The following is a 14203-nucleotide window of genomic DNA, read 5'->3' on the forward strand; positions in this document are numbered from 1 at the left end:
GAGTTATACTAGTTATACCAAAGGGGTTTTTTTGTAATTGCATCAAAGAAGGGCTAAGACTTTGAAACTCCATTTAAATATTAATGTTATTGTACTTGTTATTTGAGGCTTCTCATCATGCTGATTTTTCTTTTCATTCTTAAAATAGCTTACAGTTTTTCTAACATATTCCAAATTTGAATTCAATGAGTAAATTTATGTACTAGTTATATATGGTATAAACAAAGGAATGTTTAATAATTTTGTACTTTTATGTCCTTTTCCCACATCAAATTGTTTTTTGTGAAAATCTGCATAGGAGCAGTTTGAATTTATAGTAAAGGCTTAGTTTAAGGAAAATAAGTAGGAAAAAGTGATCAGATTGAAAGATGTTGAACTAAACAAGAAATTGAACAGAATAACAGAAAACAAAAGCTTTCAAGAGGAATTTTGGCTTATTGACATAACGTTAGTCAAACTTGTTACACATAACAGTGTACCTAAAACCATGGTTCCATAATGTTAGGTTGTTATACTTCATTTTGTTTCAGAGAGTAATGGTTTTTCCAATGTTATTTCCAGACTCTAAAATAGAGCTCAAGCTTGAGAAGAGGGAACCACTAAAGGGCAGAACAAAGACTCCAGTAACACTCAAGCAAAGAAGAGTTGAGCACAATCAGGTATCGTTAGCTTTATAGTTTTGTGTTCAGGTGTCATTTGGGGCAACATTAATGTACCTGTGTTTTCACTGTTGGTTAACAGCTGACACCCAGATTCCAGTCCACGTCAGCTGTTTATTCCATTGTTTATTAAAATGTCATTAAGAATCTAAACTTAGTATTCTTGTTAGCAGGATAAGTGGCCTGTGATTAATGCAGAAGTGTTTAATTGTCTTTTTGTGATTTCTGTTCTAAGCATGGTTCAAAGCTTGTCCCACTAAAAGAAATGTTATAAGAGGTCAAACTAGGGGCTGGAGAGATAGCACAGCGGGTAGGGCGTTTGCCTTGCACGCGGCCGACCCGGGTTCAAATCCCAGCATCCCATATGGTCCCCTGAGCACGGCCGGGGTGATTCCTGAGTGCAGAGCCAGGGGTATCCCCTGTGCATCGCCAGGTGTGACCCAAAAAAGCAAAAAAAAAAAAGTGTCTTTAAAAAAAAAAAGAGGTCAAACTAGATCATGGCCTATTTTCTGTTTTGTTTTATTTTGGAGTCACAGCCAGAGGTGCTCAGGGATCACTCCTGTCTACGGGGGTCCTGGGCAACAAACCTGGACCAGCTGTGTTCAAGACAAGCACCCTACCCACTGTATTCTTTCTCCATGACCTTTTCTTTTTCTCTTTTCTCTCTTCCTTTTTTTTTTTTAAATAAAATTTAAAATAGAAAATTAGATAAGAGTTTAATGACCCTCTCATCACAAAGCAACTATGGTTGGTAACATGTTTTTTCTCTGTTTAAAAAAAAATCTGGAGCCATACCCAAGTGGTGCTCAGAGAACCATGTGGTGTTCGGGATTGAACCCGGGTCCCCTTCATGCAGGGTTTGTATTTCAACCTTTTGGGCCACCTGCCCATTTGTCAGCATTTTACCAGCACTTTCCAACTTTTAACATTCTTTTGGTTTTATTGTTTTACGTTGCTGAAGTCTGTTAAAGCAAATCTCTAGTTATTTTACAAATGAAAGTGTCAATACTTTAATATTTCTTTACAGGAGCAGTTTTACGTATACATATATAAAACACTGCCATGAGATCACCTAAACAAAATAATTGTTTTTAACTAACGTCTTTAAATTCTTCCACTTTCAGAAATGTCTTTAATGGTTAAGTTATTTAATTTAGTCTTTAAACAAGATTTTTTTTCACTATGACTATTTTCCCGCCATTTATTTGGTGTTGAAACCAGGTCAGTTCTCTACAAAAGTTCCCACATTCTGGATGTGATTATTTGCTTCTTCAATTGACATTTACTCTTCTATACTGTTTCTCCTGTATACACACAGTTAGAACTATGGTAGGATTGATTGGACTTTTTTGTTTGGGGACCACAGCAAACTCAGCAGTGCTCAGGGGATCAGATGAAGTGCTGGGGTTTGAACCCCAGTTGGCTATGTGCAAGGCAGGCAAGCACCTTAACCTCTACTATCTCTCTGGCCCATAGACTATCAGTAAGTTTGTAATAGTTTTTCTGTCTCAATGAAATTGTTTCCTATCTGCTTTTCATTTGGTAGCACTAGTTACATGGGATTATTTAAAACCTGGAATGTGATGAATGCAGGTGACAAACAAAAATTTCCATTTAAATTTCAAGAGCTATATGTAGTTGGTAGCTTCTGTGTTAAACAACACAGATCTAGATACTAATTCAGGTGTAGTTCCTTTGACAAGCATATTCTAAGTGTGTTGTGATCTGTAGTTGTATTATTCTGGAGGCACATTAGATCCTTTTAATAATGCTTAAATTAATAGATTCAGATATTAAAAGCCTGAGCCATTCATTTTGTTTCAGTTAATGGCAATAGTCACGATTGGTGATTATGTCCTAGATCTGTTGTTTCATATAGTATTTTAGGTGGGTTTTTTCAGTTCTTTTTTTAAAAAAATTGTTACTGCAGTTGAGGTAACATGGTTCCACTAATTCTCTCATTTTTAAAAAAGAACTTTTCATATAAACTAGTTTATTTGAAATAAGTACTTTCTTATTTTTTTAATCTGTTTTCAAATTTAAAAATGCCCCAGTAATTTTTGTTCTGTTTGTGTTTGGGGGCCACACCTGGAGACTGAGGGTCTGCTCTTGATTCTCTGCTCAGAGATCATTCCTGCTGGTGCTCTGGGAGCCACATGCAGTTCAGGGGAGTAAATCAGAGTCGGCTGCATGGAAGACAAGTACCTTAACCTCTGTACTATTTCTTCTGCCCCAGTAAATTTTTTAAAATTAATTTTTATCTAGTCAAATTGTACCATTTTTAGCCAGTGGGAATTATTGAATCTGATCCTTATCTTAATATTAATCATGTTTGTTCTCTATGATTCCTTGTTTTTTGACACAATAAAACTTGTCTGTTTCCTCTTAGCAAGTCAGCCATTTTTTCAAAACAACCCTAATTCTTATAAGAAAAAGTAGTTACTAGGCAACACGTTGGATCTAGTGTTTATTTCTGCTGGATTGTCATTGCTTTTAGGCTTGTTCTGTATGCAGAGGTAGGAGTGCTCTTTATAATCATGGTCAAATTCATGAATACATACTAGTCTCCTGAATATTACATTATTTCTACAAATAAGTACTACGTGCATTTTTGGTATTGGGCACAGTGTTTTTAGAGAATAAAAATCAAAAGACTTTCTTGAGTGAAAAGAATTTTATATTTTTGTTGTGTTTTTTTTTTAATTTTGATAAAATATAAGGAAGTCTTAATTGACTTAGCTTTGTTCCTTTGATCTATAAGTAACTTTTAAGTTTTGGCTTATATATTATTTTCAGTATATAACTTCCATTTTCAATATAAGTCAGTATGTAGATTTCTTTGCCATCCTTTCATCAAAGGCAGTTTGCACATTATTTATTGGTGAAGCTCACCTGTCAGTGCTCAGGGTCCACCAGCACCATACCCAGGGGTGCTAGAGAAGGGACATATAGACCTCAGATACTTGACTACTTGAGCCACATCCTGCTCCTGACCTTTTCTATTTTATACAGAACCGTCTTCTTTACTTAATACCTTATGCAGTTGTAAGATGTATTGTGTTTTTGGGGGGTGGGTAGTGCATGTTTTAGGCTTACTCCCTGGTTCTGTTGCCAGGGATCAAACCTCGGTCAACTACATATTTTCTCTCATCCCTGGGTATATTGAGCTATATGGATATGTCATAATATGTTCATCCGCTTTCGACTTGGCAAGTATTATTTTGCTAATTTGAATTATGCAAACATGAACCAGTGAATAGCCTTTTGCTTTTGTCATTTTATATTTTAGCCATTTTATGTGTCTGAATTTGTCAATAATTTTGTAATTTTGCTAGATGTTGCTATATTCCCCTTCATAAAAGTTGAAGCATTTTACATTCCCATAGCAGTGTATGCCAGCATCTTCCTTTAATGAGGATGAATGCTGTTTTTCATAATTTTAAAATGAGTAGTGGCCATGTTGGTAGTATTTTATCTAAATTGTTATGCCTGCCTAACTTTTTACATATCCAAAGGCAATGGAGAGATTTTATTTCTTCACCTTGTCTCCATGATAAATTCAAGACTTCTGTAGAATAGCTTGCTGAAAATACACAACTAGTCTTGATTAGGTGAGCGTTATCAATCCATGTTCTATAAAGATAGTTAATCCTAAATTAGATAATAATAGAAACAATAAAACTAGCTGGCAGTGTTCAACCAAATAATTTAATAAGCCCCAACAGATCAAATTGAAATGATTTATAGTGAAAAGTGCCCTGCCACTCCTATTACTTTTTCCCAGGGACAACTAGTGGATTTGTGTTTCCTTCTATAGATAATCTTTTTTTTTTTTTAATTTTTTTCCCATAGATAATCTTTAAATAGAGTTTGGCCTTTGATGTCAAAGATAGCTAGTACAAAATAAAGTTTTTATTAACCATAATGACTAATAAATACTGTAAAAATCTAAAATTGCAAAATAGGTCAAGAAATTCAGTTATTTAATCAAAATAAAACATGACAAATGCATTTGACAGATAACCGGTTTTAAGAGAAAAGACTTTTCTTTCACCATCTTCTCCATCTGCTTTGCCTTTGCCTGGTGTCCCCACCAGCGTTTCTTGGCCAGCCAGGATGATGGATCAGTCGTCCAAGGATGTCAGCTGATTGGGCTCTACTGTGCCAGAGACTCAGGACACCCTAGCTTCGCTCAGGGGCCTCTGGGACTGCACCTAGTGGTGCCTGGAAGACCATGTGGTGGCAGGGGACCAAGCATCCATCAGCTGCATGCTTAGCTTGTTTCTGAACCAGTGAAGGCTCGACCCAAAATATCAAGTCTGTATCAGTTGCATAACGTATCTTTATTGATCCTTTTAAATAATATTTTTTAATTTGTTAAAGAGTTGTACTTGGACCACCCCAGTTTGATTCCTGGCCTCCCATATGATCTCCTGAGCTTGATCCCTGGCACTCCATATGGTCCCCTGAGCACCGCCATGAGTGATTCCTGAGTGTAAGCCCTGAGCGTTGTTGGGTGTGCCCCTCCCAACAGAAAGGCACTTTGTTTTCTACTGGGATGTGGGGGATTTAGGGCCGGATCCAGCTGTGTTTAGGGGTTACTCTCGGCTCTGCACTCAGGAATCACTCCTGGTGGTGCTCTGGGGACCATACAGGATGCCACGCTGGTCAGCTGCATGCAAGGCAAGCTTTCTACCCACTGTACTATCGCTCTGGTCCCAGGACACTTTACTTTGAGGTGCTTCATAAGTCAGATTGTCTTAAACTAATTGTCCTCAACACTGGGTGAATTCCCTTAGGATCAATGCCCAGACCATTTTTTTTTTCCTAATTGTTGAATCCTCATGTTCCACAGTTACAAAGATGTTCATGATTGAATGTTAGTCGTACAATATTCCAGCACCCATCCCTTCATCAAGGTACATTACCCGCCATCAATGTTCCCAGTTACCTTACCACCCCCCAGTCCTGCCTAACCTTTCTCTGTGGCAGACACTTTCCTCTCCGCCCGCTCCACCCTTTTTTTCTTTTAGGCACTGTGGTTTGCAATATTGCTATTGAGGGGTTATCATGCTATCTATCTCCGTTTAATGCCCAGTTCTTGTCTTTTCATGCCCAGACCATTCTTTGAGTACTTGAATTAATTACTGAAGGTGGAATTGGGAACTGGGGTCATTTTATGAAACGCTCCCAGATGTGATCCATTGCCTCCATAACTGAGTCTCAGGTTTCACCTTCTATTCCAATAATAAGAGATGATCTTTTAACTCATTGTTTGCATCAAGCAAATACTGACTACAGGATAAGGACTTCAGAGATTCAGATAGTCAAAGTGAATCCAGTGTACCTTGAAAATACAGAGATGTGCAACATCTTAACATGAAACAAAGTATCTCTACTTTGTGGAAGTTTGGAGTAATGCTTCTTGTTGGATAAGCAACTTATCAGGTGATTCCTGATTGTTGTATGGAATTCAAAACATCAGCTAGATAAAATTGTAACCGGAAGACTGGTGACAACATGGCCCTCTCTAGAATAGTAATTGTTGGTGTATTGTTCTCTAGTTGAAAGGATTTTAAAGAATCTAATAATGGTGACTTCAGAATTAAATAACTGACTAGTTGGGAGTTATAGAGTCTGCAGCCTCCATCCCAGAGCTATTTGGATAAAGATTTGCATTTTTAACGGAAGGTCCAAGTGATTGTTAGGTATATTACAATTTGAAAAGTCCCAGTTTAAAGATTTTTAGCTAGTATATTAGGACTGCTAAATTATTTCAAATGAGAACAAGTCAGCTTTTCAAAGAGAGCTTACTGGTATTGGAAGGTCTGGGGTGCTGGCAGTATTTCCTTTTTGTCTGTATGGTGAGAAGGTAGCACCAAGGTTTCAGCATTGACATTTTATTTTAGGCTTGCATGTTCATACCTGTTTCTAGAATTTGATGCCTGAGATTTTTGTTTAGGTAACTGTAATAGATTTTAATTTAAACTGATTTTCACTGCTTGAAAAAGAATGTTTGATTTTTGCTATGTTTAAAAGTTTGTATTTTATATTATAAGGAAACTTGTTAGAACAAATGACTTTCTTGAAAGTCATAAGTTGCCTGCTTTTGGTTTTAGAAAGAGATGCAGTTGCTATATGAGAGCCAAATAGCAAGCTGCAAGGCCCAAAAGGAAACACCAACAAATTGATGTTTCCTCCTCATTTGTGTTCCCAAAGATGGGCTCTTTGGTGTATTTTTAAAGTGTTATCTGATGTTTCTATATTAGTTCTATCTACACATTTTGAAGTATTTCGAGAGCATAGCATTGTTTGTGAATCCTAGCTTTTGTAGACTTTCCATGGCTTCTCGGTGCTAATATGGCCATTGTTAAGGTGTTTTAATTTTAGAATATGACTTTTTAATGTGTCGATGCTTGAATAGAGCTATTCTCAAGCTGGAATTACTGAGCCTGAATGGACAAGTGGATCTTCAAAAGGCGGACCTCTGCAGGCATTAACTAGGGAATCCACCAGAGGGGCCCGAAGAACTCCGAGGAAAAGGGTGATGCAAGGCTTATTGCTTAGAATTGGGTTTTCAAATTGGTAGGGTTTTAGTGATTATTTCATATTTATTGTTTTTGTTTTGTTTTTCGAACTAACAGGTGGAAACTTCAGAGCATTTTCGTATAGATGGTGCACTTATTTCAGAAAGTACTCCCATAGCTGAAACTATAAAGGCTTCAAGCAACGAAACCTTAGTAAATATGTTTCATACACTATACAAGTGGTATTCTTTGTAAATTTCCCTTTAATTAGAATTGGGGAGGTGGTGAGTTTTTGATGAGTTGTAAATTTATGCTTAACTGGTTTTCCCCCATATATATATTCTGAACTTCAGAATTTTTCATTATAGGGGACCGGAGCCATAGAACAGTGGATAAGGCATTTGCCTTGCATACGGCCAACCCGGGTTCAACCCCTGGCATTCCATACCACCCACAAGCACCGCCAGGGGGAATTTCTGATTGCAGAGCCAGGAGTAATCCCTGAGCATCGCTGGGTGTGATCCCAAAAGCAAAAAATAATGATAAATTTTCACTGCAGTCAAAGCTTCATATATATAAATTTGTTATTTAAGAATTCTGAGTATTATATAGTTTTTTGCTGAAATAGTAGGTCATATGCAAAGTGCTGAGTGTATTAGGATCTATTGCCTAAATTTTTATGAAGGGAAAGTTTCAGATATTGCAGGATAGAATTATTTTTTCTTTTTACATGTCTTTGTTATGTTTGGATAATTCTGAGTCTGAATAATTTGAATCTTGGCAGGTTGTCAATAGGGTGACTGGAAATTTCAAGCATGCAGCTCCCATTCTGCCAATCACTGAATTCTCAGACATACCCAGAAGAACACCAAAGAAACCATTGACAAGAGCTGAAGTAAATGAATAAAATTTAGATCGATGCTATCATTGATCTTTCAGTGGGAGGGAGCAAAACTTTCCTTATTGGCGGGGTGTATGTGTGTGCAAGTGTGTTGCACTCGTAGACATACTTCTATAAGTGAAAATACTAAGTAACTAACAGTAGATATGCTAATACTGCCTTATCTTGCTCCTGTATGCTTCGTCTATTACCCTCTTCAGGGGAGTAGTCATTTATATATGCTGCTTGGAAGATGCTCTGTTCATTGTGGGTGTGAGTTGGACATGCAGCTGGGCTGTGAGGGAGGATACCCTCTTTCATTGTTACAGAAGTGATAATGGGACTTTTGCGTGGCCTTCCTATGATGCTTGAATTGATTAATTCCTGCATAATGAAGCTTTAAAATACTAACTGCATGATGCCTTATAATTTTAATGAATCTTTACCAAAGGTGATTATGATCTGGGCAAATATGAATGTAAACTACAACCCTCTCCTTATCCCAGGGATGAAAAAAAAGTAGGATTTTTTTGTTTGCTTGTTTTAAGTAGATTGGATTTCCTATTAAACATATACTGAAAAATAACCATTTTAATTTTTCTATTTTACTACTTGATAATGATTTTTATATTTACATGTCTTTCAGTGATATTTCAATTAAGAATAAAATTTTTAGGGGAAGAAGCAGAAAATTCTCAGTGTTAGTGAATTACAAAGGGAATTCACTGACAACTTGCACTGCCTTACTAGCTAGCTGTACTGAAGATTTCATGTAGCACTGTCATCCCCATTGTTCATCGATTTGCTCGAACGGGCGCCAGTCATGTCTCTGTTGTGAGACTTGTTGTTTTTGGCATATCGAATACGCCACGGGTATCTTGCCAGGCTCTGCCGTGCAGGTGGGATACTCTTGGTAGCTAAAACAATAATGGATTTAGAAATGGTAGTTGTAGAAAGCATTTTAATTTCAGAAAGCTGATATAACTGATAATAAATAATGCCAGTTGTTAAAATTAGGGTAGGAGTAAGTGCGTTCTTTTTCTCTGAAATTTCTATTTTAAATTGTACATTTATATTGAGTGCTAACTTTCAGTTGTTCGTTTATCAGGTGGGAGAAAAAACAGAGGAAAGAAGAGTAGAAAGGGATATTCTTAAGGAAATGTTTCCCTTTGAAGCATCTACACCAACAGGAATAAGGTATTCAGATATACTGAAACATTTTGTAGCAGGAAATTTAAATTTTCATTCCCACCTTTCTTGAGGTATAATTGACACATAAAAATTATGTGTTTAGAATAAGCAACATGGTGATTTATTGTATGTAAAAAGTTAATCTTTATACTGTTATTTATTGTACCTTTTTTCTCAGAATTAAACTATTCTTTGGGAGCAGTTTTTAAATTTTTTAACCCCCCAGTTCATATTCTTAGAACTTGAGTGTTTTCCCCTTCCCTTCCTCTCCTCTTCCCTTTTTTTTTTCCTTTTTCCCACTTGGTTTTTGGGCCACACCTAGTGATGCTCAGGGGTTCCTTTTGGTGCTGCACTGAGAGCATTCGCCTTACACTGTACTGTCTCAGCTCCTTCCTCCTTCCCATTCCTTTCCCCTGTGCCCAGCAGTGCCTGGGGGCCACTCCAAACTCTGATTGGCTGACTGTGTGGTGCCCAAGATTTGAACTAGGATTGCCACATGCAAGGCAAGCACCTTAATTCCTATATTATCTCTACAGCCCTAAGTCATTTCCAGATAATTAAATGACTAATTAATGTTAAACTGAAGTTAAATGTTAAACTGAAGAATTCTAAGACATTTGCCTATGACTTAATTAATACCTTAAAGTCCAAATGATAACACACTAAGGAGTACTTTATCCCCAAAGTTTCTCTTTTCCAATTGAAAAGGCTTTAAATTTAGATGTTTGTTTCCTATCTGAAGGAATTACAGTCAATAGCTTTATTTGTTCTTTTTTTGTTTGTTTGGCGTTTTTTTTTGGGGGGGGTAGGGGGTGTCTGCATCCAGCAGTGCTTAGGGGCTACTCCTGGCTCTGTTCAAGAGTTACCCAGGCAGTGCTTGAGAGACCATATGTGGTGCAAGGTGAGGATCTTAAATCCTGTACTATCTCTCTCACATGGTTATTATTTTCTAATAAAATGTGCATCTCACTTTGTAAATAAATATAGTGTTATTTTACAAAGTTTACTGATAGCATTACTTATATGTGATAATTTTCTACTCTGTGTATTTGGAATTAGTATGCCATTATTTGTCCAAATATGACTATCTAAAATTAATTTTTCTCCTCCCTCTTTTACTCCCAACAGTGCTAGTTGCCGCAGACCAATCAAAGGGGCTGCAGGACGGCCATTAGAACTCAGTGATTTCAGGATGGAGGAATCTTTTTCATCTAAATACGTTCCTAAGTATGTTTCCCTGACAGATGTCAAGTCAGAAAAGACAAAAAAGGGACGCTCCATTCCCATGTGGATAAAAATTCTGCTGTTTGTTGTTGTGGCCGGTTTTTTGTTTTTGGTCTATCAAGCTATGGAAACCAACCAAGTAAATCCATTCGGTAAATTTCTTTCTGATGATTCTATAACTTCCAACTGAATGATAGCTCTTTGGCACACTCAACACGGTCTCCTGTTTTTAATAACTGTAAAAAAATGCATTTGTGTATACTTGTTGACTGAAGAACTAGAAATAATGTGATTTCACCTCAATAAATGTAGTATTCCATTGAAAAGCAAACAGGATATAAAAAATGGACTTCATTTAAATGTTTTGGACTTTGGACTAGTAGGAGATCACTGCGTGCCATATGAATAATCTTTTTTAGCTCTGGAACTTTTTTGTAGTCTTTATTTTTTTAATACGGACATCTTATTTTGTTTTTGAGAAAAATGTATATTGTTTTGTGTATCTGGGAAATAAGAAGGGCAAAACTTAGAGAATGTGATGCTTCACATTTAAATACTTTGGATTCTTACAGAAAAGATTTTAAGAATTCTGAATAAAAAAAAAAGATATGTGTGTTGAAATTCAGTAAGATAAAGGCAATTTGAAGTTGTACTTTTTGTAATAACAAAGTTTGGTGTTTCTGAGGGAGAAGTACAGCAATAATCTTTTCTGTAACTTTTATTAATAGTAATGTTAATTGTTGTAGCCCTATTGTACTCACTTTTTAAAAGATTTCTAGTATCATGAATGTCCTACATCAGTAAGACCCATTGAAATCCAATAGATTCTCATCCGGGATCTTCTAGTGCAGCCTGCACATGTCTAGAGAACTTCGAGCTGCACAGATTTTAAAAGCTGTGTAATTAGTTCTGTAAGGTTATGATTAGAAACTTGTATTTTTAATTTACAGCAAAGCATTTATTCTGGCAATCCAATTTGCTACCAAAATATTTTTTTAGATAAATGAGTGTGTATTTGTGTCTGTAGAAGTTAGAAACTTTAAGCACTGGTCTTAATGTTCTTATTTGAACTCATTATTCCATTGTCTTCTGTTACCAAAAACAAATTTTGCCAACTTTTTTTGCCCTGTGTTTCCCAACATAATTTGATTTCAAGTGCTTTCAAATTTCATGGTAAGCATTTCTTGGATACACGATAACTAATACATAAATTTGTAAACTCTGAATATGAGGTGGGCATTAGAAATTTTGTGTACTCCTGAAATGGTTAACTTTGTGGTTTGCTGTTTCTGGGTTTTTTTTTTTTTTTAAGGTGAAACTTATATATAACTTGGTTTAAGTAAAGTGTAGGTAATTAAAATTTCAGTCGAATCAAGTGAAACAGCTAAGCACACTAGAGTTTCAACTTTACAGTCATTGACCATAAAGCACACTAAAAAATAATGTTATTTTTAAATACCATCTGAAGTTAAAAAAATGCTTTTTAATTTAAAAGGGGTGGAAATGAAGATGAATATTTAGACCAGCACACAATTTTTTATTTTAGTTTGCTCTCCTCACCTGATACAACAGAGATTTTGGGTATTTTGTACACATTGCTTCTGTGGTTTGAAATTGATGAGAAAGAACTGATCTGGTGTGCAGAAGGAATGAGAAACTCTCCTAGATCACAGTGCTTGCCTCTGAGTAAAAGTGTTTCTTTGAGATGAGCCAACGAGGGGGCACATTTTACTCAGCTTTTTCACTATTAAACTGATTAATAGTCTACTTGGATTTTCTTTTATTTTAAACTTTGTTTCCCATATTTTAATTTTTTTGTTTATAACTTTGAGAATCTGCATTTAATGTGTTAAAGTGCAGGAAAATAAATCAGACTTAATATGTATATAAGAACATTTTCCTCATAAAGTTTGGTCCAAAGCAGCTAATGTAGGACCATTTGAAAAGTACTCTTTTGTTTGGTTTGGTTTCTTTTTTCTTTTTTTTTTTTTTAATGTGTACTTGGTCTTTTGTCTGTGTCTGTTTTATTCCACTAAAATAAATATGTCCTTGGTGTAAATGCAAAGCATTTCTTCTTGATTAAATTGTAGATGTAGACTTTACAATATAATTAAATAATAAAAAATGTAATCAACCTTTCTAGTTTTGTCATTGCAGTAAATGTTTTTGAGATAGTACAAATTATAAGATTTGATTGACATTTGTGTTTTGTTTTTGTTTTGTATTTTTGAGCCACAATAAGCTGTGCTCAGGACTTACTCCTGCTCTGTGCTCAGGGATCTGGTATTGATCAGAGGACCACATGGGGTGCTGGAAATTGAACCAGAGTCACATGCAAGGCAACCACCCTACCCACCATACTCCAGTCCCCCAGTTGACAGTTCTTTCTTTCCCCTCTCTTTACTTAAACACTGGTTTACAAAGTTTTTCATGACACATTTGTTACAGGCATTCAATACTCCAATATCAGTCCCACCACCAATGTGACTTTCCCTTCACATTGTCCCCATTTTCCCAACTACCTCCCAAGCTTGCCCCCTTAGAAGGCACAAAATAATTTATTTTATATTGCTTGTTACAACTAGATAACTAATGGAATTATCAAAAGCTACTTCAGGAAAAGAAAATATTGTGAAAATTGTCATATTTTACCATGGGGTCATTAAGTCCTTATCTGAAGGTTTACTTAAGCTTTTTGTGGCCAGGTGAGCTGTCTGTGCTAATGTTTTTGTTAATTGAGCTTAGTTGGTGCCTGTGTTACTTTCCCATCTAATTTGGTGTGCTCCTGGAGTGTTAGTGTTGTAGAATTTGTAGCTCCAGAAACTCCAAAATATTTAACTGGGTTGAGTTTACATGACATCAGTTGTGTGATGTTGGTGTGGCTGCCAGGTTTTCTGCAAATGAGGGAGTGAGGGTAGAGGGGGAGGCTGCCCGTCCCCACTCCAAGAAGACCCCAGAGTTCTCGGCCTACAGACTGGTGTCCCTGGAGTTTTTAGTAGTTTGGTGTCTGCAGAACTTAACTGTGACAATGTAAAATGGGTTGTTGGCATGGTGGCAACTGGGGGTGGGGTGTGGAGTGCAGCTGCTGGGGCTTCAGCAGGGTGGGGACTCCGCCTATTGACCCTCCTGAAGGCCCCCAGACTTTTCAGCTGGGAGACGGGTTTAGCTCTGAATTTCTGACTGTTGATCTCTTCCAAGGTTTAATCGTGAGTCTGTAAAGCTGGGCCGAGATGAGCTTTCATGTCAGCAGTTGAGAGCTATGGGTCTACTTGGCATTTTTTATGTGATGTTTGTGGTTTGTTGCATCTCAATTCCTGTGTCGCTTATTATTCTTGGCTTCTAATCATCATTGTATTAATTGGTCTTTTGTATATATAGATCAGTACTATATTGTATGGCTGAGGAGTCATTATGTAGAAGAGTGCTTTTAGTCTGTGTTTCAGTCCACCCAGGCTTTACTGTCATAATACACTGACCATCATATTATTATTAAAATTTTTTATTAAGCAGAAATTTGCCTCATTGTATTTGTGGAGCTCTGTTCTCAAATTAAGAGTCTTTCTCCATCATTCTTAAAAATCCTTTGGAAGTATTTTATTTAAATTTGGAATTCTCAAAGTATTGTATATTCTGTTTAATTCAAAAGCAAATTTAGATGTAGTCCAGAGATACTGCATATTATGTTTTAGGCCACTGCAGTAACATATAATAACATTGTAAGC

General features: G+C 36.4%; 1 protein-coding gene across 3 annotated transcripts in view; it reads left to right on the forward strand.

Annotated features, from left to right (window-relative positions):
* TMPO (thymopoietin) overlaps positions 1-12616 on the forward strand; it is a 30697-nt gene extending 18081 nt beyond the window's left edge. The window contains exons 4-9 of one of the 3 annotated variants that reach the window (XM_055118294.1): positions 562-659; positions 7084-7203; positions 7304-7399; positions 7971-8081; positions 9175-9263; positions 10386-12616. In XM_055118294.1, the coding sequence (XP_054974269.1) occupies positions 562-659; positions 7084-7203; positions 7304-7399; positions 7971-8081; positions 9175-9263; positions 10386-10671 (800 nt within the window). In that variant the 3' untranslated portion in view covers positions 10672-12616. The remainder of the gene's footprint in view (positions 1-561; positions 660-7083; positions 7204-7303; positions 7400-7970; positions 8082-9174; positions 9264-10385) is intronic. The other 2 variants (XM_055118295.1, XM_055118297.1) reach the window with 2 other exon arrangements.
* Positions 12617-14203: the final 1587 nt, after the last annotated feature.

Source organism: Sorex araneus, chromosome 10 (assembly GCF_027595985.1).
Source record: "Sorex araneus isolate mSorAra2 chromosome 10, mSorAra2.pri, whole genome shotgun sequence".
Classification (NCBI taxonomy): Eukaryota; Metazoa; Chordata; class Mammalia; order Eulipotyphla; family Soricidae; genus Sorex; species Sorex araneus.